The 25,358-nt window shown below is 44.2% G+C and overlaps 1 protein-coding gene across 1 annotated transcript in view; it reads right to left on the reverse strand.

Moving 5' to 3' along the window:
* CDH13 (cadherin 13) overlaps nucleotides 1–25,358 on the reverse strand; it is a 647,236-nt gene that overhangs the window by 84,805 nt on the left and 537,073 nt on the right. The window contains exon 8 of the mRNA XM_082366865.1: nucleotides 23,216–23,469. Within this exon, the coding sequence (XP_082222991.1) occupies nucleotides 23,216–23,469 (254 nt within the window). The remainder of the gene's footprint in view (nucleotides 1–23,215; nucleotides 23,470–25,358) is intronic.

Raw genomic sequence — 25,358 nt, forward strand, 5'->3', positions numbered from 1 at the left:
GGGGTTACAATTCACCCCACATTCCTAACTCTTGCAGAAAGGGCATCTCCTTTTGCCGGTCCACCATGATGCCGGCTCATGGCACAGACGGTCTTTGGTGCTGCCTATTTTTTGGCTGAACACACTTTCACTCCTGTTCTGGAGCCGCAGAGTCATAGAGCATTTCTGACCCCACCCTTTAAATTTACAGAAGAAATGGGCCCAAAGTAGAAAAGTGGCTTTCACAGTGCTGTGCTGAATCATATCAGAGCTGGACACAAAAGGAAAAAAGTTACACCAATCCTACTTTACTTAAAAATTTGATATTTTGTTTATCATGAATTTTTACGTTAACTTTGATTTTAAAAAATCATTGCATTAAAAGATGTTCTGGGGGACGTCTCTGGTGGTGCAGTGCTTAGGAGTCTGCCTGCCAATGCAGGGGACACGGGTTCGAGCCCTGGTCCGGGAAGACTCCACATGCCGCGGAGCAACTAAGCCCGTGAGCCACAACCACTGAGCCTGCGCTCTAGAGCCTGCGAGCCACAACTACTGAACCTGCGCACCACAACTACTGAAGCCCGCGTGCCTAGAGCCCATGCTCCACAACAGAGAGAAGCCACTGCAGTGAGAAGCCCGCGCACCGCAATTAAGAGTAGTCCCCGCTCGCCGCAACTAGAGAAAGCCCACGCGCAGCAAGGAAGACCCAATGCAGCCAAAAATAAATAAATAAATAAATAAATTTAAAAAAAAAAAAGAAAGAGGATCTGTCTTGATGGCCGAGATTTCTGTGCGCCGAGGAGAATTCTTTGCTCACCTCACCAGCCCTGGTGGGAGGTCTTGGGGGCGGTGCCCCCGTCTGGCCCTGAGAGTCAGCCCAGAGCCTCGCCTTCCTCCTTCACCGCCCCACCTCCTGCTCCGCCTCCTTCTCCACCCCTGGCGCCCTGTGAAGACTGACCTGCCTCTGGCCCATGAGCGCCATGTGCTCATCCTGAGGAAGGGAGCTCTCAGCGCAGTAACTGCACGTGCAAACGCTGGCCCCTCAGACCACAAGCACCTGTCCTCACAGAGCGCTCCCAGGGACAGCTGTGGCCTCGAAGTCAGCCACAGGGAGGTCACAGGCATTGTGGGAAACTCCAATTTGCGGAAAGGGTTTCTAGTGGACGTTGTCATTTCTGGCTGTTTACCATCTTTCATCGCTCCTCACAGCATCCCAGGCTCCCTTTTGGACAAACAAAACCCCGTTTTGTGCAGTGTTGGTGATGGGAGGTAGCCCCAATCTGATTCTTGCCCGGATGCACTAGGAGTGATATGGGACATGCAACTTAGCTCCAGCAAACCCGACACTCTTTCAATGAGTGAGTGACGTGGGAGGAGGGTGGTGGAGTTCATGTTCATGGCACGGGAAGTGTAACCTGAGAACCAGGCTGATCCCTCTGTAGGGATCACACTGTCTTCCCTCTTGAGTCCTATTTGGTGGCCACTCATTTTTTCCCAGCTTATCCTCTGACGTCCCGTCCAATCTGTGATCACCCATCTCAATCGTGGAAATTCTTGTGTTATTCCACTTAGCAGAGCTGACGCTGGCTCTGTTGCTTGCAGCCATGGATCCTGACAGATCTTGGACTAGAAATACTCAGAAGTGCTGAATTGTACTGTCCTCTTTTGCTCATAGGTAATGGTCTGCTTGCTTCATCTCTCTTCAAAAATTCAACCAGATGTGAAACTTGTTCGGGTGACAGAGTCTCTGCAAGTCATGGTGTTATTTGCTCGGCATCCTATGCTTTGCAGAGCGTCCTAAAATCTTGATAAATTTAACCCCTATGCCCAAACCAGGAACAGTTTTACCAGTAGAAAATATGACTATGTTTTATGTACGCTCTAGAAAGATTGCAAAATCAAGCATACCTGTCCACCAAAGAGTCAAGCTGCAAACCTTCAAAAACCAGTCATTTTTAATAATGGTTCACCATGCATCCATTTGCTCTGTCATCTTTGAGTACTTGCTTGCAGGCAAGCAAAGGGCAGATGACAAAACATAATATTTAAAAACTTTTATCTGCTCCCTTCCATCTTTCTAGGAATGGGGATTTTAGCCATTCCTAGAAAATGCCACCATGAGATTCTACCAGTGAGATACCTTGGGCCGGCTTGTGGACCACCAGCAGGGTTCTCCAGGAGCAAACGTGGAAACCTATCGTCATTCTTGGGAGCTGTGACTAACTTTCATTAAGTCACTTCCCTAATAAGTGTTTCCATAGACTTGCTTTCCTGTGAGTCCATAATGCCTGAATATCACAGACTGTAGAAAAACACTCCTTTCCTTCTCAAAGAGCCACCTTTAGGGAACAGCTACATGTTACGTTCTTTGCTGAGAATGATAATTGGGTAGTTACGGGCATACTAGGTGCCAGACACTGTGCTCTAAGCACTTTACCTGAATGATCCGGTTTTTCCTTCACAGTGACTCTACAACCTAGCTATTATTTGCCTCATTTTACAAGTGGGGAAACAGGCACAGAGAAATTGAATGTCTGCCCAAGGTTACACATCTGGAAAATGGATGAGTGGGGATTTTTGCTCAGGAAGCCTCGTACTAGGCGGCAGTTGGGGCCACCAGAGTCCCTGGGCTCTGCTACTTCTCTTTGAGAGGCCATATGAGACTGGGGGCCTGCCCCTTTCCAGGGGAGCCCTCTGGGGCAGCCCCTGGAGACAAGATGGAGTCTCTGATAGAAGCAAAAGTCAAGAGCTGTTTCCTTCACATCCATTGAGAAAACACATTTTTCACAGTTGCGATTTTCTAATCTTCCCTAATTAAAGTTTGGCAACATTAGGAAAGGATTTTATGATGGACCGTTTGTTCTAAGGTAACCATACATATAGGAGCAGAGGGAAGTGAATTAAATGGAAAAAAGCCCTGAGACAGGGGCAGCCAGGGAAAATGGGAGCATCATCAATCGTGCAGCAGGTGCATGTCCAGCAGGTGAGGGTGTCCCTGTCTGATGACGACAGTGGGAAGAGCTTCCGCGTGAGGGGAAGAGCTTCCGCCTGAGGAGAAGAGCGCGCCTGGACGCCCGCCCGCCCGAAGGCTTTCTGCAACCTCTGGTCCAGGCAGCTCTGCCCAAACCACCTCCCCGTGGTTCTTACAGGCAGCTGGGCAGCAGTGGTGTTTGCTGTGGCATTCAGTGGCAGGGGATGTCATAGATTTGAAGACTATCAGGCAAAAATCAGAAATGGAATGTGCAATTTTATTCTGAAAAGTAGAAGTCCAGTAGAGCAAAGTTGTTGTTGAGGGGTGAGCTTCTCCGGCATTAGTTGGTTTGGGAGGCAGAGTGTGGAGAGGTGAGAGGTCTGTCTTGCAATTCAATATCCTTCATGTGAATCCCTGTGACCTCGGGCAAGTTCTCCAATCTCCCTGCGCCTCATAGGCCTCACCTGTGAAATGGGGCGATCGTTGTGCCTTCCTTACAGGGTTGTCGTGAAATCAGAGGCGACTGTACGTGTAGGGCATGGAGAACAGTGCCTGGGACACAGGGAATGCCGGCTACTCTGTCGCAGCCGTGAGCACATTAGTGCTGCCACAAGAAAGGCGCTGATTTAGACTGAATGCGTGAGGAAAGGGGACCAGAGAAGGCAGCACAAGATGCTGATGGCAGAAGAGAAGGAGATGGACGGAGCCAGGCCGACCTAGGGCTGATCAGCTCCTGGTTGCGAGTATCCATGCCACCCTGGGGCCCAAGGAGGCAGTGCTTGGCAGACCCTGGATGTGGCGCTCGGGGTCTGGCTGCCCAGCTAAGAGCACGTGCTGGATTCAACTGCGCTGGCTCGGGGACTCTCAGGCAGCTGCCTCGTGTACGACACGCTGGGCAGGGCTGCTCCACAGAACGTTAGAATGTCTGAGCGCTTCACCCCGGGGCCTCCTTTCTTTTCCACCGTTGCGCACCTCTTTGGGGATCTCAAAGGCTCAGGGATGTAAATTCCACCTGCATGTGGCTGACGCCCTGACTTTTATCTCAAGCCCAGACTCTCCCTGCTACCCAGGTCACCTGCTCCCTGGTTCCATCTCAAACGCAGCATGATCAAAATTGAGCTCCTGATATTCCCCTCCCCCAAGTCACTTCTCTAGTAAGCTTGTCTATTTCATAAACATCCACCCTGTTCTTCCAATTGTTTAGGACAAAAACCTCAGAGTCAACCTTCATTCTACTCTCTCTCTATCCCTCTCTCCCCCTCTCTCTCTCTCTCTCTCTCTCTCTCTCTCTCTCACACACACACACACACACACACACACACACACACACACACACACACACACCACATCTGGTTAGCAAATCCCCTTTGCCACTGTAACCCAGCGGGACCCTATGGGGCCTTCCCGGGACAGGGACAGACCCCTCCCCCATACCCTCTGCTTTAGTTCTTCTCTGAAGTACCTACCTAGATAATAGTATCTGATGCATATTTCCTGAGTTTTTCAGATGCTAAAACCACGACCAAAAGGAAGAAATTAACTACTTGATGATCACGAGCACATAGCCCCCAGACCTTCTGGTGCCTAAGGACTGATCACCAACAACCAGAGAATTGTGCACAAGCTGATCACACACCCTGGATGCTAGTCCCTCACCTGGCCCTTAAAAATGCTTTGCTGAAAACCTTCAGGGAGTTTGGGGGTTTTCTGAGCATGAGCCACCTGTTCTCCTTGGATGGCCCTGCAATAAACCTTTCTCTGCACCAAACCCCGATGTTTCAGTTTGTTCGGCCTCACTGCGCGTCGGGCACATGAACTTGCATTCGGTAACACCACTACCTTGCAAACATTTCCAGTATCTGCCTGCTTCTCACTGCTTCCACTGCTACTGCCAAGTCCAAACCCTCTCCACCTCTCACCTGGATTATTGCAGCACCCTCCCCACTGGTCCTCTGCTCTCTCCCTTCCCCACCGACTGTCTTCTAAAACCACCAGAGCCTTTAACTTCCCATCTTATATCTTATTTATAGTAAAAGCTTTACCCCACTCAATTGTGGCCTCATCTCCCACCTGCCCTCACCCCCTGGATCACTCTGCACAGGCACACTGACCTCCCCACCCCATCTCACACACCTGCACACCCTGCCTCAGGGCCTTTGCACCTGTCATTTCCCCTACTTGGACCACTCTTCCCCAGATATCTGCATGGCTCACCCTTCACTTCCTTCAGGTCTTTACTGAGATGTCAGACCCCACTGCTTTCTCTGCTTTATTTTCTTTCTTTGCTACTATACTATTTATTTTATTTTTAAATTTTTCTTTGGAATTTTGGAATTTTATTTGTTTTTTTACATAGCAGGTTCTTATTAGTTATCCATTTCATACATATTAGTGTGTATATGTCAATCCCAATCTCCCAATTCACCCCACCCCCGCTTCCCCCCTTGGTGTCCATACCTTTGTTCTCTACATCTGTGTCTCAATTTCTGCCCTGCAAACCGGTTCATCTGTACCATTTTTCTAGGTTTCTGACTTACTTCACTCTGTATGACAGTCTCTAGATCCATCCACGTCTCTACGAATGACCCAATTTCGTTCCTTTTTATGGCTGAGTAATATTCCATTGTATATTATGTACCACATCTTCTTTATCCATTCGTCTGTCAATGGGCATTTAGGGTGCTTCCATGACCTGGTTATTGTAAATAGTGTTGCAATGAACATTGAGGTGCATGTGTCTTTTTGAATTATGCTTTTCTCTGGGTATATGCCCAGTAGTGGGATTGCTGGGTCACATGGTAATTCTATTTTTAGTTTTTTAAGGAACCTCCATACTGTTCTCCATAGTGGCTGTATCAGTTTACATTCCCACCAACAGTGCAGGAGGGTTCCCTTTTCTCCACACCCTCTCCAGCATTTGTTGTTTGTAGATTTTCTGATGAAGCCCATTCTAACTGGTGTGAGGTGATACCTCATTGTAGTTTTGATTTGCATTTCTCTAATAATTAGTGATGTTGAGCAGCTTTTCATGTGCTTCTTGGCCATCTGTATGTCTTCTTTGGAGAAATGTCTATTTAGGTCTTCTGCCCGTTTTTGGATTGGGTTGTTTGTTTTTTTAATATTGAGCTGCATGAGCTGTTTATATATTTTGGAGATTAATACTTTGTCCGATGATTCATTTGCAAATATTTTCTCCCATTCTGAGGGTTGTCTTTTCGTCTTCGTTATGGTTTCTTCTGCTGTGCAAAAGCTTTGAAGTTTCATTAGGTCCCATTTGTTTATTTTTGTTTTTATTTCCATTTCTCTAGGAGGTGGATCAAAAAAGATCTTGCTGTCATTTATGTCAAAGAGTGTTCTTCCTATGTTTTCCTCTAAGAGTTTTATAGTGCCCGGTCTTACATTTAGGTCTTGAATCCATTTTGAGTTTATTTTTGTGTATGGTGTTAGGGAGTGTTCTAATTTCATTCTTTTACATGTAGTTGTCCAGTTTTCCCAGCACCACTTATTGAAGAGACTGTCTTTTCTCCATTGTCTATCCTTGCCTCCTCTGTCATAGATTAGTTGACCATAGGTGCGTGGCTTTATCTCTGGGCTTTCTATCCTGTTCCATTGATCTGTATTTCTGTTTTTGTGCCAGTACCGTATTGTCTTGATTACTGTAGCTTTGTAGTATAGTCTGAAGTCAGGGAGTCTGATTCCTCCAGTTCCGTTTTTTTCCCTCAAGACTGCTTTGGCTATTCGGGGTCTTTTGTGTCTCCATACAAATTTTAAGATTTTTTGTTCTAGTTCTGTAAAAAATGCCATGGGTAATTTGATAGGGATTGCACTGAATCTGTAGATTGCTTGGGGTAGTATAGTCATTTTCACAATATTGATTCTTCCAATCCAAGAACATGGTATATCTCTCCATCTGTTGGTATCATCTTTAATTTCTTTCATCAGAGTCTTATAGTTTTCTGCATACAGGTCTTTTGTCTCCCTAGGTAGGTTTATTCCTCAGTATTTTATTCTTTTTGCTGCAGTGGTAAATGGGAGTGTTTCCTTAATTTCTCTTTCAGATGTTTCATCATTACTGTATAGGAATGCAAGAGATTTCTGCACATTAATTTTGTATCCTGCAACTTTACCAAATTCATTGATTAGCTGTAGTAGTTTTCTGGTGGCATCTTTAGGATTCTCTATGTATAGTATCATGTCATCTGCAAACAGTGACAATTTTACTTCTCCTTTTCCAATTTCTATTCCTTTTATTTATTTTTCTTCTCTGATTGCCATGGCTAGGACTTCCAAAACTATGTTGAATAATAGTAGTGAGAGTGGACATCCTTGTCCTGTTCCTGATCTTAGAGGAAATGCTTTAAGTTTTTCAGCATTGAGAATGATGTTTCCTGTGGGTTTGTTGTATATGGCCTTTATTATGTTGAGGTAGGTTCCCTCTATGCCCACTTTCTGGAGTTTTTATCAAAAATGGGTGTTCAATTTTGTCAAAAGCTTTTTCTGCATCTATTGAGATGATCATATGGTTTTTCTTCTTAAATTTGTTAATACGGTGCATCACATTGATTGATTTGCATATACTGAAGAATCCTTGCATCTCTGGGATAAATCCCACTTGATCATGGTGTATGATCCCTTTAATGTGTTGTTGGATTCTGTTTGCTAGTATTTTGTTGAGGATCTTTGCATCTATATTCATCAGTGATACTGGTCTGTAATTTTCTTTTTTTGTAGTATCTTTGTCTGGTTTTGGTTTCAGGGTGATGGTGGCCTCATAGAATGAGTTTGGGAGTGTTCCTTCCTCTGCAATTTTTGGAATAGTTTGAGAAGGATGGGTGTTAAGCTCTTCTCTAAATGTTTGATAGAATTCACCTGTGAAGCCATCTGGTCCTGGACTTTTATTTGTTGGAAGATTTTTAATCACAGTTTCAATTTCATTACTTGTGATTGGTCTGTTCATATTTTCTATTTCTTCCTCGTTCAGTCTTGGAAGGTTATACCTTTCTAAGAATTTGTCCATTTCTTCCAGGTTGTCCATTTTATTGGCATACAGTTGCTTGTAGTAGTCTCTTAGGATGCTTTGTATTTCTGCGGTGTCTGTTGTAACTTCTCCTTTTTCATTTCTAACTTTATTGATTTGAGTCCTCTCCCTCTTTTTCTTGATGAGTCTGGCTAATGGTTTATCAATTTTGTTTATCTTCTCAAAGAACCTGCTTTTAGTTTCAATGATCTTTGCTATTGTTTCTATTTATTTCTGCTCTGATCTTTATGATTTCTTTCCTTCTAGTAACTTTGGGTTTTGTTTGTTCTTCTTTCTCTAGTTCCTTTAGGTGTAAGGTTAGACTGTTTATTTGAGATGTTTGTTGTTTCTTGAGGTAGGACTGTATTGCTATAAACTTCCCTCTTAGAACTGCTTTTGCTGCATCCCATAGGTTTTGGATCATCGTGTTTTCATTGTTGTTTGTCTCTAGGTATTTTTTGATTTCCTCTTTGATTTCTTCAGTGATCTCTTGGTTATTTAGTAACATATTGTTTAGCCTCCATGTGTTTGCGTTTTTTACGTTTTTTTCCCCCTGTAATTGATTTCTAATCTCATAGTGTTGTGGTCAGAAAAGATGCTTGATATGATTTCAACTTTCTTAAATTTACTGAGGCTTGATTTGTGACCCAAGATGTGTTCTATCCTGGAGAATGTTCCGTGCACACTTGAGAAAAAAGTGTAATCTGCTGTTTTTGTATGGAATGTCCTATAAATATCAGTTAAATCTATCTGGTCTATTGTGTCATTTAAAGCTTGTGTTTCCTTATTTATTTTCATTTTGGATGATCTGTCCACTGGTGTAAGTGAGGTGTTGAAGTCCCCCACTATTATTGTGTTACTGTCTATTTCTTCCTTTATAGCTGTTAGCAGTTGCCGTATGTATTGAGGTGCTCCTCCGTTGGGTGCATATATATTTATAATTGTTATATCTTCTTCTTGGATTGATCCCTTGATCATTATGTAGTGTCCTTTCTTGTCTCTTGTAACATTCTTTATTTTAAAGTCTATTTTGTCTGATATGAGTATTGCTACTCCAGTTTTCTTCTGATTTCCATTTGCATGGAATATCTTTTTCCATCCCCTCACTTTCAGTCTGTATGTGTCCCTAGGTCTGAAGTGGGTCTCTTGCATATATATGGGTCTTGTTTTTGTATCCATTCAGCGAGGCTGTGTCTTTTGCTTGGAGCATTTAATCCATTCACGTTTAAGGTAATTATCGATATGTATGTTCCTATGACCATTTTCTTATTTGTTTTGGGTTTGTTTTTGTAGATCCTTTTCTGCTCCTGTGTTTCCCACTTAGAGAAGTTCCTTTAGCATTTGTTGTAGAGCTGGTTTGGTAGTGCTGAATTCTCTTAGCTTTTGCTTGTCTGTAAAGCTTTTGATTTCTCCATTGAATCTGAATGAGATCCTTGCCAGGTAGAGTAATCTTAGTTGTAGGTTCTTCCCTTTCATCACTGTAAATATGTCATGCCACTCTCTTCTGGCTTGTAGAGTTTCTGCTGAGAAATCAGCTGTTAACATTATGGGAGTTCCCTTGTATGTTATTTGTCATTTTTCCCTTGCTGCTTTCAATAATTTTTCTTTGCCTTTAATTTTTGCCAATTTGATTACTATGTGTCTCGGTGTGTTTCTCCTTGGGTTAATTCTGTATGGGACTCTCTGTGCTTCTTGGACTTGGGTGGCTATTTCCTTTCCCATGTTAGGGAAGTTTACGACTACTATCTCTTCAAATATTTTCTCGGGTCCTTTCTCTCTGTCTTCTCGTTCTGGGACCCCTATAATGCGAATGTTGTTGCATTTAACGTTGTCCCAGAGGTCTCTTAGACTGTCTTCATTTTTTTTCATTCTTTTTTCTTTATTCTGTTCCACAGCAGTGAATTCCACCATTCTGTCTTCCAGGTCACTTATCCGTTCTTCTGCCTCAGTTATTCTGCTATTGATTCCTTCTAGTGTAGTTTTCATTTCAGTTATTGTATTGTTCATCTCTGTTTGTTTGTTCTTTAATTCTTCTAGGTCTTTGTTAAACACTTCTGGCATCTTCTCGATCTTTGCCTCCATTCTTTTTCCGAGGTCCTGGATCATCTTCACTATCATTATTCTGAATTCTTTTTCTGGAAGGTTGCCTATCTCCACTTCATTTAGTTGTTTTTCTGGGGTTTTATCTTGTTCCTTCATCTGGTACATAGCCCTCTGCCTTTTCATCTTGTCTATCTTTCTGCGAATGTGGTTTTTGTTCCACAGGCTGCAGGATTGTAGTAGTTCTTGTATCTGCCGTCTGCCCTCTGGTGGATGAGGCTATCTAGGAGGCTTGTGCAAGCTTCCTGATGGGAGGGACTGGTGGTGGGTAGAGCTGGCTGTTGCTCTAGTGGGCAGAGCTCAGTAAAACTTTAATCCGCTTGTCTGCTGATGGGTGGGGCTGGGTTCCCTCCCTGTTGGTTGTTTGCCCTGAGGCGACCCAACACTGCAGCCTACCCTGGCTCTTTGGTGGGGCTAATGGTGGACTCTGGGAGGGCTCACACCAAGGAGTACTTCCCAGAACTTCTACTGCTAGTGTCCTTGTCCTCACGGTGAGACACAGCCATCCCCCGCCTCTGCAGGAGGTCCTCCAACACTAGCAGGTAGGTCTGGTTCAGTTTCCTATGGGATCAGTGCTCCTTCCCCTGGGTCGTGATGCACACACTACTTTGTGTGTGCCCTCCGAGAGTGGAGTTTCTGTTTCCCACAGTCCTGTCGAAGTCCTGCAATCAAATCCCACTAGCCTTCAAAGTCTGATTCTTTAGGAATTCCTCCTCCTGTTCCCGGACCCCCAGGTTGGGAAACCTGAAGTGGGGCTCAGAACCTTCACTCCAGTGGGTGGACTTCTGTGGTATCAGTGTTCTCCAGTTTGTGAGTCACTCATCCAGCGGTTATGGGATTTGATTTTATTGTGACTGCGCCCCTCCTACCGTCTCACTGTGGCTTTTCCTTTGTCTTTGGATGTGGGGTATCTTTTTTGGTGAGTTCCAGTGTCTTCCTGTTGATGACTGTTCAGCAGTTAGTTGTGATTCCAGTGCTCTCGCAGGAGGGTGTCTATACTATTTATTTAAAAATTTATTTTCTTGTTTGTTTTCTATTTCCCCCTGTGGGATTGTAATATCCATGATGACAGATAATTTTAACTGTTTCTACTGCTTCTGTATCCCCAGTGCCTAGAAAAGGGCCTGGCATAATGTAGGTGTTCATTAAACATTTGTGGAATGAATGAAAAATTTAACGATTAAAGAGGTGGCTTATCTCATCCTAACCCAAATCCAGAAGCCCCATGTCACATGTGCAGCCCTCACATGGGAAACCAAGGCTGTTAAAAGTCGGCTACATAAAGTCTGATCTTATCCTGAGATTCCTGCCAACACCATTAGACTACACAAGGAAAACTCTGAATTAAACATATTAGGAGAACTGTATTTTAGAGTCTCATCACTTGAAAACAAAGCTTCACGATCCTTTTGGAAATCAAACTGGGAGCAGAGATGAAGCACATTTCTTGAATTAGTTACAAGATTCTCTGTCTACGGTTTCATTACCTGTGTTAGTGCTAATGCCGTGATAAGCCCTTCACGAGTGTGCAAGGTTGGTGATTGGCAGATAGAGATAATAAAATACATCAGCTATTTTCCCTGACTTCTGTTGCTATCCTGAAGTATGTGGCTTTCTCAATCAATGCTATATTGGTAGCTTCTGTAGCAACCCTCATCTAATTCAAATGCCTTTACTAAAAAAAAAGAAAAACCAGCTAAGCAGATTTTACAGCTTAGAAGACACTGAGCGAGAAACAATATTAACATTTGTCAATATTTGCTTTATTGGTTCTGAGAATTAATTTCTTAGGCTGCAAAGAGTGACCATCATAATTATACTAAAATATAACCAATTTGAAACCATGCTGTTAATAATGAAAGTCTGGCCCATGGCCAGTTTATAACAACATAGATGGATGTTGAAAAGGTGGGTAAATTGTAAAATAACCTTTCAACTGTTTTTCCAAATGGTCAGACGTTTCATAGTAACCAAATCGAGCACCTCTAATTGAGGTTAATAATGAAAATCTTCCATCTCTGGATCACTATAAAGGCCAGAATTCTATTTTTAGCCACTGAAGCTGTTTAATCTTTAAACATTCAGTTGTTTAATTTATTAGACCTTGTTTCCCACTGCCATCTTCATAACAGAAAATCTGATTGCGAAAAATAAGAGTCAGCTGTTTTAATATATTTACATAAATAATTAAAAATTCTACAGCAGAGTACGCAATACAATGTATTGCCACCATAAACTTCCAATGGAAGGATGTCACTTTAATTAAAAATTACAAAGGTGCCACTATAAACAATTCATTTACATTTCAAGCTCTGTGTTGACTCAAGAGAGAAATAACTAATAAAAAAAACCCAAACAAACAGAAATGACCTCACCCCAAATCCTATTATTGAGGTCAGTAACCACATTTAATTAAGATGAAGTGTTAATAATATATTTTAGTGGACAGAGGCTCTTTTCATTTCCCCAGGTAGAAATGTTATTATTTGGCCTTTAACTTCTGATTAAAATTTAAAAGGTGGGAGTCACCCCAAATTAAACTCTTAAATCTGGTTTTGAAATCTGGCTTTTTCAAAAGGGGAGTTACAACCCTCCTTTCTCCTCCCAATAAATGGTAAGCTACTACACATTTTGAACATCTGTGTTCCTGAGAAATGACAGTGATGACAAAAATCCTAATTTCCAAGGGAACTGATTTTTGCCATCTCCTTCCAAAGGTCTTAGAAGATACAGAACAAAAGGCCCCATAGCCAGCTGATGACTTTTGCTTGATTTCCTATCATGTTTTTTGTGATTTCCTTTGAATGGGCTCCAATATTAGATTAAATGAGGTGTTAAAGAAAAAGGCTTGATGACTCACAGGAAGACCAGCAAAAACCAAAATTGGGCCTTTTAACAAATCTTTTGGGACTGAATTTTCATCACCGCATGTTGCATTCGGTACCAGTTTGAGCCCATGAATGAATCTACCTCGGAGCTTAAAAGCCTCCAAGTCTAGAGGAGGAAGGGAAGGGAAATGACTTAAAAAGACCCAAAGAAATCAGAACAAAGTAGGCTGTGGTTTTCAGAGTGATGAGGACCTAATCTGGATCTGATTCAGATATTCTGTGTTCAAAGGATGAGTTCAATTTGGATCATGGCTTTGGAAGAAGAGCCGGCGGATGGACCTGACTCCTTAGTGTAACTTCCACAGACCTAGGAAGCCCAGTGAAAGGCCGATCGGTCCTGCTCAGGCTTCCCTCCTGGGACTGGTTTAAAACAAGGCCACATGCAAATATTTCCATGGTTGGTAGACACTAGACAATACCTGAAGATGAAAAATAATAGTAATCACAATAAACCATGTCTGCTTATGCACAAAATGTCTGTACGCAGAAACTCCACCCCAGCTGCTGGCAAACCATGCTATACCTGTTTACTAAGCACTTCCAAAGGCCAAGCGCTGGGCTGTTTTAAGACCTACGATTGGTGCAGCCAATATGGAAAACAGTATGGAGGTTCCCCCAAAAACTAAAAATAGAGTTGCCATATCATCCAGCAAACCCACTCCTGGGCATATATCCAGACAACACTACAATTCAAAAAGATACATGCACCCCTATGTTCACAGCAGCACTATTCACAATAGCCAAGACATGGAAGCAACCTAAATGTCCGTCCACAGATGAATGGATAAAGAAGATATTGCACATATATACAATGGAATACTACTCAGCTATAAAAAGAATGAAATAATGCCATTTGCAGCAACACTGATGAACCTAGAGATTATCATACTAAGTGAAATGAGTCAGAAAGAGAAAGACAAATACCATATAATATTACTTATATGTGGAATCTAAAATATGATACAAATGAACTTATCTACGAAACAAAAACAGACTCACAGACATAGAAAACAGACTTGTGGTTGCCAAGGGGGAAGGAGGGTGGGGGAGGGATGGATTGGGAGTTTTGGGTTAGCAGATGCAAACTATTATACACAGAATGGATAAACAACAAGGCCCTACTGTATAGCACAGGGAGTCATATTCAATATCCTGAGATAAACCATAATGGAAAAGAATATGAAAAAGAATGTATATGTATAACTGAAGCACTTTGCTGTACAGCAGAAATTGACACAACATTGTAAATCAACTACACTTCAATAAAATAATAATAAAAAAAGGACCTCTGAGCCTCTAAGAACTTTTTCTGTCCATGGTGGCCTCCTCCCAAGTCATACCAAATATATTGAAATGTACTCACATTGCAAGTACATTTTTTTCCTGTAAAATTTTTGAGATAATTTTTATATCACTACTTTTGCTTTTGGAATTATTTGACTACTGGGAATATTTCACTAATAATCCCCTATGATTTCTCTAGTGCCGACTCAGACGTTCTACAATGTGAGATCTACAAACAGTTTGCAAATGCAAAGACATTTTTGCAAATACTAAATTCAACCTGCCAGGACATGGAAGCAAGCTAAATGTCCATCAACAGATGAATGGATAAAGAAGATGTGGTACATATATACAATGGAATATTACTCAGCCATAAAAAGGAACGAAATTGAGTTATTTGTAGTGAGGTGGATGGACCTAGAGTCTGTCATACAGAGTGAAGTAAGTCAGAAAGAGAAAAACAAATACCGTATGCTAACGCATACATATGGAATCTAAAAAAGCGGTACTGATGAACCTAGAAACAGGGCAGGAATAAAGACGCAGATGTAGAGAATGGACTTGAGGGCACAGGGGGGAAGGGGAAGCTGGGATGAAGTGAGAGAGTAGCATTGACATATATACACTACCGAATGTAAAATGGATGGCTAGTGGGAAGCAGCTGCATAGCACAGGGAGATCAGCTCGGTGCTTCGTGACCACCTAGAGGGGTGGGCTAGGGAGGGTGGGAGGGAGGGGATATGGGGATATATGTATACGTATAGCTGATTCACTTTGCTGTACAGCAGAAACTAACACAACACTGTAAAGCAATTATACTCCAATAAAGATGTGAAAAAAAAATTCAACCTGCTAAAGTCATGGTGCTGTGGACACTCGATCTTATTAACTTCAATGTTGCTGTTTTCTTTTCAAACTTTGGAGATGATAGATTATGTGTTCATGTCCTTGACATTTTTGTAGGCTCCTGGAAAGTTTGAAGGTCTTAGTGCTGGGCCTCAGTGCTTAATTAATTAAATGGTACTGATGAGGCCCTTGTGTTTTACCAGGGATGGCTATAAACATGATCGTTACCCTCATAGAGCCTGAGGTTCAGTGGAAGATGGACAGTTAGGTCAGGAATCACAGTAAAGCACTAGACGTTCAGAAAGCCCTTTGGAGTGCAGTCTGAAGGTCAGGGTAGCCCACCTGCAGAGGCGATGCCTAAACTAACATCAGAAGGACATACAGCTGTGGACGAGGCGGTGGCGAGAAAAGCCCCAGGAGTTCACCTCATTTGCGTGTTTTCTTTCCATAAACCGAGGTTCAGAGAGGTTACATTTTCCTCATCAGCAAAGAGGCAGACTCATGGTTGTGAGAGTTAAATAAGACTTTGGTGACAGTGCTTTTGGTAAACTTTTATATAAAAATGTTAGGCATCTTAGTCATAGCACCAGCAAAATAGATGTGTCCAGGGGTATCGTGGCAATCTTTGCCTAGTTTAGTCTGGTGCCCAATTCCCAGGAGGCAGAGACCAGCTCAAAGGCATGGGGATAGTGGCACTTCTGGGGAATTCAGGAATCTGTTGATAAGCGAGACCATAATGATGCTTGGAAATAAGTTATTTCTGTTGCTTGGCTTTTTCTCCCCAGCTGGAGACCACTGGTTCTTACTTCCCAAGGAAACAATTTCCTTCTCTCCTTCCTTCCTTTTCCTCTCTCCCTCCCTCCCTCTTCCTTCTTTCCTGGGGCATCATCATTTGCAACAAAGCTCTCGCTCTTTTGACTAAAAGCTCCCCGGAGGCTGTAGGCAGAGATCATTCTCACAAGTGAAAAGATAGCACCCAGCAGTGTTAGGCCCATAGTAGCCTCTAAATAAATACCAGTAAATGAATTCAGTAAAGGAATGAATGGAAAACTATAATGCTTGTGCTTTTTTCAAGCAGCTGTCTTTGGCAACACAATTATCTATTATTTTGATTGTGTAAAAATATAATTTCATGGCATGTATTCATCTTTTAAAATCTACCCTGTAGTTTTGTATTACACAGAAAGGTTCAATCCCCAAAGGTGTTCATGGCAGAAACTTCTAGTTACCTCACAATACCCACTCTTCCTTTCTTCCTCAGTAAAGAATCCCAGTTTTAAAAGTTGGTTGCTATCCAGCTGAATGACCATACTTCCTAGTATTTCTTACAGCTAGGTTTTGGCCATGTGACTAATTTTGGCCAATAAGATTTAAATAGAAATGTGATCAACTTTCAGGAAGACTCCTTAAAATATAAGAGACTCCCTTCTTCTTTCCCTCTCTCCCAAACTACTGTCTGGAATGCAGATGTGAAGGCTGAAGCACTAGCAACCATAATAATTGTCCGTGAGGAAGAGGGTGCCGGTCTCGAGGTGACTGAATGGTGAGCAGGAAGGAGCCTGGGCCCCTGACAGCTTTGTGGAACTGCCATCCTAGCCCTGGACTGCCATAGCCGCTCTACACTTATTTTATATGAGGGGGAAAAAAAAAACCACTTCTATCTTCTCTGAGCCACCATCATTTTGAATTTTCCTTTTATATTGAGCCAAACTTAATCCTCACAGATACAGTGCTGCTAGATGCACACTTGTGGGGTTCCCTGGATGAATGATCCTTTCCCCAAAAAATGTTGAGGAGTAATGGGTAATTTCACATGGGTGGGGACAATATTTTTCCTCAACACGTATCTTATGTATTCAGTGTGTGGGCAGAAGTCTCTGCTGCAGAGTTGTTTACTACGGACCCTGGATAAGATGAGTTCTGTCAGAAAAATGTTTGGAATAGGAATTGCTACTTGGCTGCCTCAATAGAAATCCCCGGATTGGTCAGAGAATGAAATAAGTCCTCTCAGACCATTCAAAATGATTGAGCTGCCGGCTGCATCCTCAGAGTAACCAAAGCAACAGATCTGATGCAACAGTGAGTCCCTGCTTCTCATTTCACCGTTAGAGAATGTTGGGCAAATACAGTCATTTCCATTTTAGCATAATTATCATTGAGCTGCTCTTTCTGACAATAATTAGCCAACAACTTCAGGTGCACGAGTCCACTCCTCACTGGAGACACTGAAATGTCATCGAGAACTGCCAGATTCCTGTCTCGTGTACACGGAGGAAGGCTCCACCCTGAAAGCTGAAGCCTGTCTCGTTGTCATTGCAGGTTGAAGGACAGGGTGTGGAAACCAGCTCTGTTTTACAACACGTCAACGTTCACATGACCTTTGAGCACAGAAACTTTCTAACCATCAATTCAAATAATAAGGGAAAATAGAAATGTGATTGCCTAGGTAAAGAGACAAAGAAGTCTTTATATGACAAAAAGCATTAACATCAACACATTTGCAAAGTATTTTCAGAAAATTAATGATGCATTAAACAATTTAGCTACAAGCGTGTCCACTGACCTTTTAAAAAAATAATTTCACACAATTGGAAACAGTCTAAATAGCCAACAAGGGAATGAATAAATAAGTATATTCGTGTAATAGCATTGTAGAATGCATACTATTCAGTGACGAAAAATAGTGGCTATTTCTTGATATGGAAAGCTATTCGCCATATATTGGGAAGTAAAAATGACAGGTTCCAAAACAAAATGGGTGATGTGAGCCAATTTTGAAAATAAAAAAGGGAAATACTCGCACAAGTGACTGGAGATATACCTAAGCTGTTAAAAGGGGATTTCCTTGGGTGGGATGATTACAGATTTTTAAAATTATCTTCTTTATTCTCAACTGCCTTTTCAAAAGTTTCCTCCATGAACTATCTTAACTTTATAATAAGGATAAGAAGATATAAGTCATTAAAAAGAAGAATTTCATCTGTCACTAGCCCACCGCTGTCCATTTTGATTTGGCTAAGCACAATGCGATGGGCTTTTAAACAAGTTTTAATAACTCAGGCTTTTTAGTGAGAATATTCACTCTGATGCCTGGACACCTCCTGTCTTCAGAGTTACAGGCTTCTCAGAGATGAAGACGCCTTTCACTGATTTTAACATTCCCTGGTGAGATAAAAGAGGGCATCACAATGGCAGCGGCAGAATCACTGTGCCTGAGAAGGGCTTTCCATCACAGAAGACAGGACCAGGAATGAGTTAGAATTAAGGTCCTAAGCTTTGTGGGGGCTGGGAGTGGGGAGGAGTTTCCTGTTTTGACAAGGGAAGGAGCCTGCCCTCAGGGAGGAGGTCAAAGTGCCTGTCAACTTGGGGGCAGGACCTGAATCAGGCCGGTTGGGGTGGAGCATGTCCTGCTGTGCTAAGATGCCTTGAGGGCCTGGCTAGGCATCTGAGATGAGATGGGGTTACTGGAGCTGAGGCACAGAGAGTCTTGGAGTGAGATATTGATAGAGATGGAAATGGGGGGAGGGGGAGAGACAGAGACAGAGAGAAAGAAGAGGAGGAGGAGGGGGGAGGAAGCAGATAAAGGAGGAGGAAAGAGAAGAGAGGAGAGAGAGGAATGGGAGGAAGGAAGGAGCAGAGAATCAGACAGAGAAGAGATGGCCATGAGACAAGAGAGAAAGATGGACCTAGAGGGAGGGGGAAGATGCCAATAGAGACAGTGATGGGGAGGGAGGAAGGGCAGAGGGAGACAGAGGGAGACATGTAGAAGAAATGTACAGAGCAAAGGACAGACCAAGAGTAATCGGCACAGAGAGGGACACAGAGAGAATGACAATGTGGACACAAAGAGTCACACACACAGACAGGGACACCCGCATAACCTGCACAACTGCAGAGCCCAGCGCCGTGCTATTGCCGGGAATCAAGACAGGGGCAGATGGCGCTGGCAGCATCTTTTTGCATGTGCCTTTGTCAGCTGAACTCAGAGCTCTCCTTGAGATAAAAATAGGAGTTCTCAGTTCCTCCATCTTCCAATGCCTGCTCCCCAAAGAATTATTAAGACAACAACACCACCACCACTCACAAGGTCATCGTGTCTTTCTGAGAATTCTGGAGAGCCAAGCACGGTTTATTAGAAAACCATGTCCCAGCCTGGCCCCTCCCCTCAGCCCTGCTCAGCCTCTGCACACACAGCCCATCGGGGACAGTGCTTCTCGTGTACAGGATCAAAGGCTGCAGATAATTAATGAGACTTTTCTCCCTGAAGAGTTCCTGTGACAATAGCTCAACGTGTCAGGGATGTTATCCCTGCCTTTGATGGGCTCAGAACCAGCAACAGGAGAGGAAGGGCGGAGGGGAGGGGAGAGGAAAGGGGCGGAGGGAGATCCAGTCAGTGCCAGGCTGAGAAAGGGTCACTTCTGGGCAACTCTGGATCCCAGCAGGAAGGAATGTGTCCGAGGAGTCAGGCCAGAGAAATGTGCGTCACACACACATACATGCACACGCACATACATACACACACATGCATTTATTTTGCTTCAATGCTGGAAAAGTGATTTGTCCAGACACTGCTCAGCCAGCCCCATTTGTAAATGCTACAGTTCTCAGGCAAACAGCCACAGAAACACCTCAGCTATATTTTCTGAGGGGACTCGTGACACTGAAATTGGTCAACAGTGGCTCTCCGTGGTCCCTGATGACTCAGCATCCATTCCCACCTTCTGGGAAGAGCCTTCTGCATTCCTTTGGGAACCCACCACCCCAGTTCATTATGGTTGGATGCTGGGTCCACGGTGGGCACGCGCACCAGGACTAGCCCCGGGCACATCCCATCCTCCTGCCATTCTGGGTCAGAGACAGGTGTGTGTCCAAGTTGGCTCAGTGAGACGCAAACCTGGCCCTTGGGCAAGTATTGATACTACTGGTTAGGAAGGATCTCTTTCTGCTGGTAGGACTGGGATTGTTGGCGGCCTTGACCCTCTACAGCCATACAGATATGGCTGAGGATGAAGCCAACCCAGGCAAGTGCAGAGTCAAGAGGTGGGGAAAGAATATATTCTGAGCACCTGAATTCTCACGCTGTATGTCCTTGTCCTCCTTTTCAGTTTTGTGGGCCAGTACATGCATTTTTGGCAGAACTCAGTCTGAGATGGGTCCTGGCCACTTGTGACTGAGTGTCACAGCTGTAATGAGCAACTGTAGAAACAGGAAGCTCTTCAGAGCTTTCTACGCTCCTGCTTTTTACCGCAAGTCTCACGTCTAGTAATTTACAAATTGCTTTTTCTGATCTCCTTTTCTCACAGTGGGCGCCACTGATGCCCCACCCGAGATGGAATGGAGGACCACTGTACCCCGGTTCCAGGAGCCGGCCTTTGCTCTCCATGGCTCCAATCCTGGCCTTGGTGCCCCTCAACGTCTTGGCTCTTGCCAGTCACACGCTCCCTCTCCAGGCTCCTGTCTCCCGACTCAGTTTGCCGGGGCTGCTTTCCGTGGCCTCTTGCCACGCTCCAAGCACCACACTCCACTTGCCAGATGGGATTTCCTTCCTCCTTCTCAATCAGCTCCCTGCCGTGGGGGTGAGGAAGGGCAGCCGCATCTGGGAACATCATGTCTCTTGACTGTCAAGATGCCCTGAGTTGGGGGTGCGAGGCTCCAGCCCAGGTAAAGTGGACCCGCCCCTGGGCATGTGAACCGTGAGCCGAGGGACACGAGAGTGGATAGTGGCTGGAGGTGAGCACCCTGTGAGGTGCTGCAGTGCCAGCCTGTCAGGTCCCATTACCTAGAGACTCAACAACGCCCAAGCTCCTGGGCAATCTTGGCCCAGTTCTAAACATATTCTTCAATTCTATAAACTACTCAACATCACTAATCATCAGAGGAATGCAAATCAAAACCACAGTGAGATACTATCTCACACCTGTCAGGATGGCCATCGTCAGAAAGACCACAAGTAATACATTCTGAAGAGGATGTGGAAAAAACGGAACCTTTGTACACTGTTAGTGGGAATATAAATTGGTACAGCCACTATGGAGAACAGTGTGGAGGTTCCTCAAAAAAATAAAAATAGAACCACTATAGGATCCAGCAATTCCTCTCCTGGGCATATATCCAAAAAAAAAGAAAACACTAATTAGAAAAGATACATGCACCCCAGTGTTCATAGCAGCACTATTTACAACAGCCAAGACATGGAAGCAACTTAAGTGCCCATCAACAGATGAACAAATAAAGAAGATGTTTTATATATTTATATATTTATATATATATATATATATATATATATATATATATGATGGAATATTACTCAGCCATAAAAAAGAATGAAAATCTACCCTTTACAACAACATGGATGGCCCTAGAGAACATTATGCTTAGTGAAATTAGAGAAGACAAATACTTTATGTTATAACTTACATGTGTAATCTAAAAAAAGAAAACAAACAGATGTATATAAGAAACAGAAACTGACTCACAGGTATAGAGAAAACACTAGTGGTTACCAGCGGGGAAAAATTCTACCAACTGCGTGTAGAATCTTCCAGCAAATTCTCCCTTTTGCCTAAGTCAGCCAGAGCTGGTCTTAAACAAAGAACTCCGAGAGACCCACCTCTTCCACTGTCTGCCCCACCTTAGTAGGACCTCTATTCCCAGATCCCAGACACCTGTCTCAGCCCCTCCCCATCACATTAACACTTTCCTGTCTGGCAGCATCCCAAGTTACCCAACAAAGGCACAGTCCCAGGCTTAGCAACATCAACCCCATTTCAATCCATTTCCTACCCACCCTGGAGTCACCTCTTTGTAGAACTGCAAATCAACAGTTAAGCTCCCCTAGACATCCTAAATTTGTACAACTACCTTACAGTCTGTTAAGCTACAGGTTTCCCGATCTAAGACCTTAAGGAAAGCTTTCTCTTTGATGTTTAAATTGTATGTTTCCTTTGCCAGATACTGAGCAGGAAAAGGGAAAAAAAAGGAGAAAAGGAAAAAAAAGAATGGCTATTTCAGATTTACATTATTACAGGATTTGGTATTATTTTGTAATTTTATCTACTTTGTCTGGCATTTCATAAAGTTTTGTTGTAAAAATAAATCCCCTTTTGGGGTTGGAAAATAACTTCTGCCAGCTTGCTCCACGGTCCTGTTGCTGACGCGGAGATGGTGGCACATTTTTAGGTGTTTCAAATCAGGAAAATAAGACATGTTTATTTGAAGTGCGTCTAATACTTGGTTATCGGTACCTCATATGAAAAGATTAGATTTTGGAAGAGGAAGATTAATTACTTTCTTTAGCGGAGACAAGTGTGCATTTGGACCTGCGTGCCAATGTGTTTACTGTGAAACGTCGCACCAGCGAGGGCATCTCATCTCCACTAGCATGAGATGCACTGTGGATAATGATCATTTAATTAAATCTCATTATGAAAATCTCTTCTTCTGAAGTACTGGACAGAGCTTAAGAAATGAACACTGAAAATTTGAACTTTTTTTTTGGTCTGCCAATCATCAGCGGAAAACCCAACCCCGATGGTCCATTTCTAATTACCAGGCAATGTCTACTCCTTTCCCTTCTGACAGTTCAGAGTCCAGAGCACTTAGAAGAGAGCATGGACTTTGCAGATTATACTGCAAAGTTTGCATCCTAATTTCTTCCACTACTAAGCTGGGTAGTCTTGAGCAAGTTACTGAACCTCTCTGAACTCCTAATACCCTTAACTGTACATGGAGTTAGCCTTTCTCATAAAGTTGTGGCAGCTGATAAAGTAGGTGTCTGAGATGCAAGGGGCCATATGTGGCGGCTCCTTTCTTTGTCCCTTCCACACTGTGCTTGGCACCAGCAGACCCCTCTGGACATTTGAGAACACAGCCCTGGAGCCACTCTCCTCCCGGGCTAGTCTATTGCCAGGAATCAGGTGCAGGGGCAACATCCCCACCTAGTGAGCCTGGTCCCCTGGTGCCACCAGCCGCCAGCTCTTCATTATGACACAAACTTCCTGCTCACCCAGATCATTAACAAGTTTAATTTAATGGTAGTTTGCTCCGGACAACCCAGACCCTGCAACCGGAAAAGAAAAGCCATTGCTGCCCGCCTCCCTCCCGTCTCAGGTTACCCAGCCGCCCACTCACCTGATGGTCTGATGCTGCAGGGAATCAGGGTCTGTGGCATTCACCGTCAACAGCACGCTGCCCACGGAGATGTGCTCTTGCTTGGTCACCATCATGGGGTCCGGGTGGAAAACCGGACCCTCATTGACATCCAGGACGGTGATGTGGACGGTTGCTGTGGAGCTGGGGCCGTAGGAGACGTCGGGCACCAGCGGGTCCTCGTTTTCCACTTTGATCAGCAGGGTGTGAAAGGCAGAAATCTCATAGTCCAGAGGCTGAAAGGCAGAGAGAGGGGCTCAGCACGCGGGTCTGCCACAAAGGGCAGGCACTTTTGCACGAAGGCCTCTGACAGACCCCGAGCCGTGTGGACGCTCAGGGGTGGATCCAGGTTTTGTGGGCTAAGAAGCTTGATGCAATATGGGGTCCTCTTTAAGAAAAAGAGTATGAAACATACAGATACCAAATTAGGTGTGGAAGTTGTTCCTTTTTTTAGATTGAGAAACAACTTACAACAATTACATGAGTCTCAGAGACCTGTATCCTTTGTTGTGAGATCTCTTTAGGTGACCCCCTGGCAGCGCTGACATTAAAGGCCTTCCCACCGGTAGCCTGTGACCTCACGACTCCGGCACTCACGGGGGCTCCAGGGGGTGCGCATTCTGCCAGTAGGGTGTCATGTAGGGAAGAGCATTCGGGAGGCTGACACACGAGGGGTTAAGCTGCATGGCCCTTCCCCACCGGAGGGCACTGGAAAACTGGTGGGGGGGCATTTTTATTTGTCCCCATGACTCGGCAGCTCTGTGGCCATTTTCTGGGCAGGGGGCAGTGATGCCAGATACATGGCCATGCCTGGGACTGTCCCACCAATGAGCAACCCTGCTGAGGCCCTTTCCACGTGATTCTGTAAAGGGGCTGATGGTAACCGCCTCCCTTGCTGCTGTGTAGACTAAATCAGAGGATATTAAGGAAACTCCATTGTAGACATTATTAACATGGTGCCCTGTCCCTCACAGAATGTCATGGACGACATTCACTCAGTCACTTTCTTTCCAAACCACGAGATGCAGTGTGAGTGACATTTCCTGTCAATGGGGGTGTGTGTGAGGAGACATTTAGGTGAGATAAGGACACACTTATTATTTCAAGCTATTTTCCTAATGTTTACTGGGAAAACAAGTAGCTAACTCATCAGGCCCATGACATAATGGATATTCTTGCTGGGAGGACGAGACTAAAGTGAGTACAGGGAGGTGGTTCACACTCAACCAGAAGTAAGGAAATGGCAGTACACGTCATAAGGGATCTGGGAATGTGGCATCAGAGGTGAGCATGGCGAAGCTGGGGAAAGAGCTCTACGGGTGCAGGGGGTAGAATCTGGAATCGGGCAGCTTTAGTTGGGAGAGCTTTAGGCAAAATTACATTATCTCTCATAATAATTACAGCTAACACGCACGCCCCACACTCCACACCTGTGAAAGTGCACCCGCACAAATACACATGCATATATATATGCACAGGCACACACACACTCAGGAAGTACTGACCCCGGAAGTGCTTCCCGGCTGTAAGAGGACCGCCCCTCCCGCCCTCACCTAGAACAACTCCCAACAGGGTCAGTATTAAGATTTTAAGCGCTAACAGATATCAAGCTGTTGGTACCTAGGAGCTACCCAGTTATGTTGTGGTTCCATCCCTGGAACACAAGAATAATTTACCACTTCATCCTCCTTTCTAACAACAGATCTCTGTCCTTCCCAAGTCAAGCCCCAAATACGCAACCCCAGTGAAATAAGTTCCAAACATGGGCCAGGGAGCTGCCGTGCTTGGAAAGCAGAGTCACTCATCCCAGTCAGGACACTGAAGGGGACGGGAGCCTTGGGCGCGCTGGGCAGTGACAGTCTGCCGGGCAGCATCCTGAGCAGGGTGGACGCACAGAGCGTCCACCCCCCCTGAGAACCTTCTCGACCGCACCCCAGCACGGGGCAGACCCAGCCAGGCAACCCGAGGCCCGGAGGATTTCTTTCATACCAGCTCCCAGGAACACACCATCTTCCTGGAAATAAAGTTAAGGACAACATGCTGAGGCTATGGAATCCTGAATCTAGCCCAACTGGATTTTCTACCATGATGCAAATGGCAGCAGGGTGGGGTTTTACTGCGTTTC

Source organism: Balaenoptera borealis (genome assembly GCF_965194805.1).
Source record: "Balaenoptera borealis genome assembly, chromosome: 19".
Lineage (NCBI taxonomy): Eukaryota > Metazoa > Chordata > Mammalia > Artiodactyla > Balaenopteridae > Balaenoptera > Balaenoptera borealis.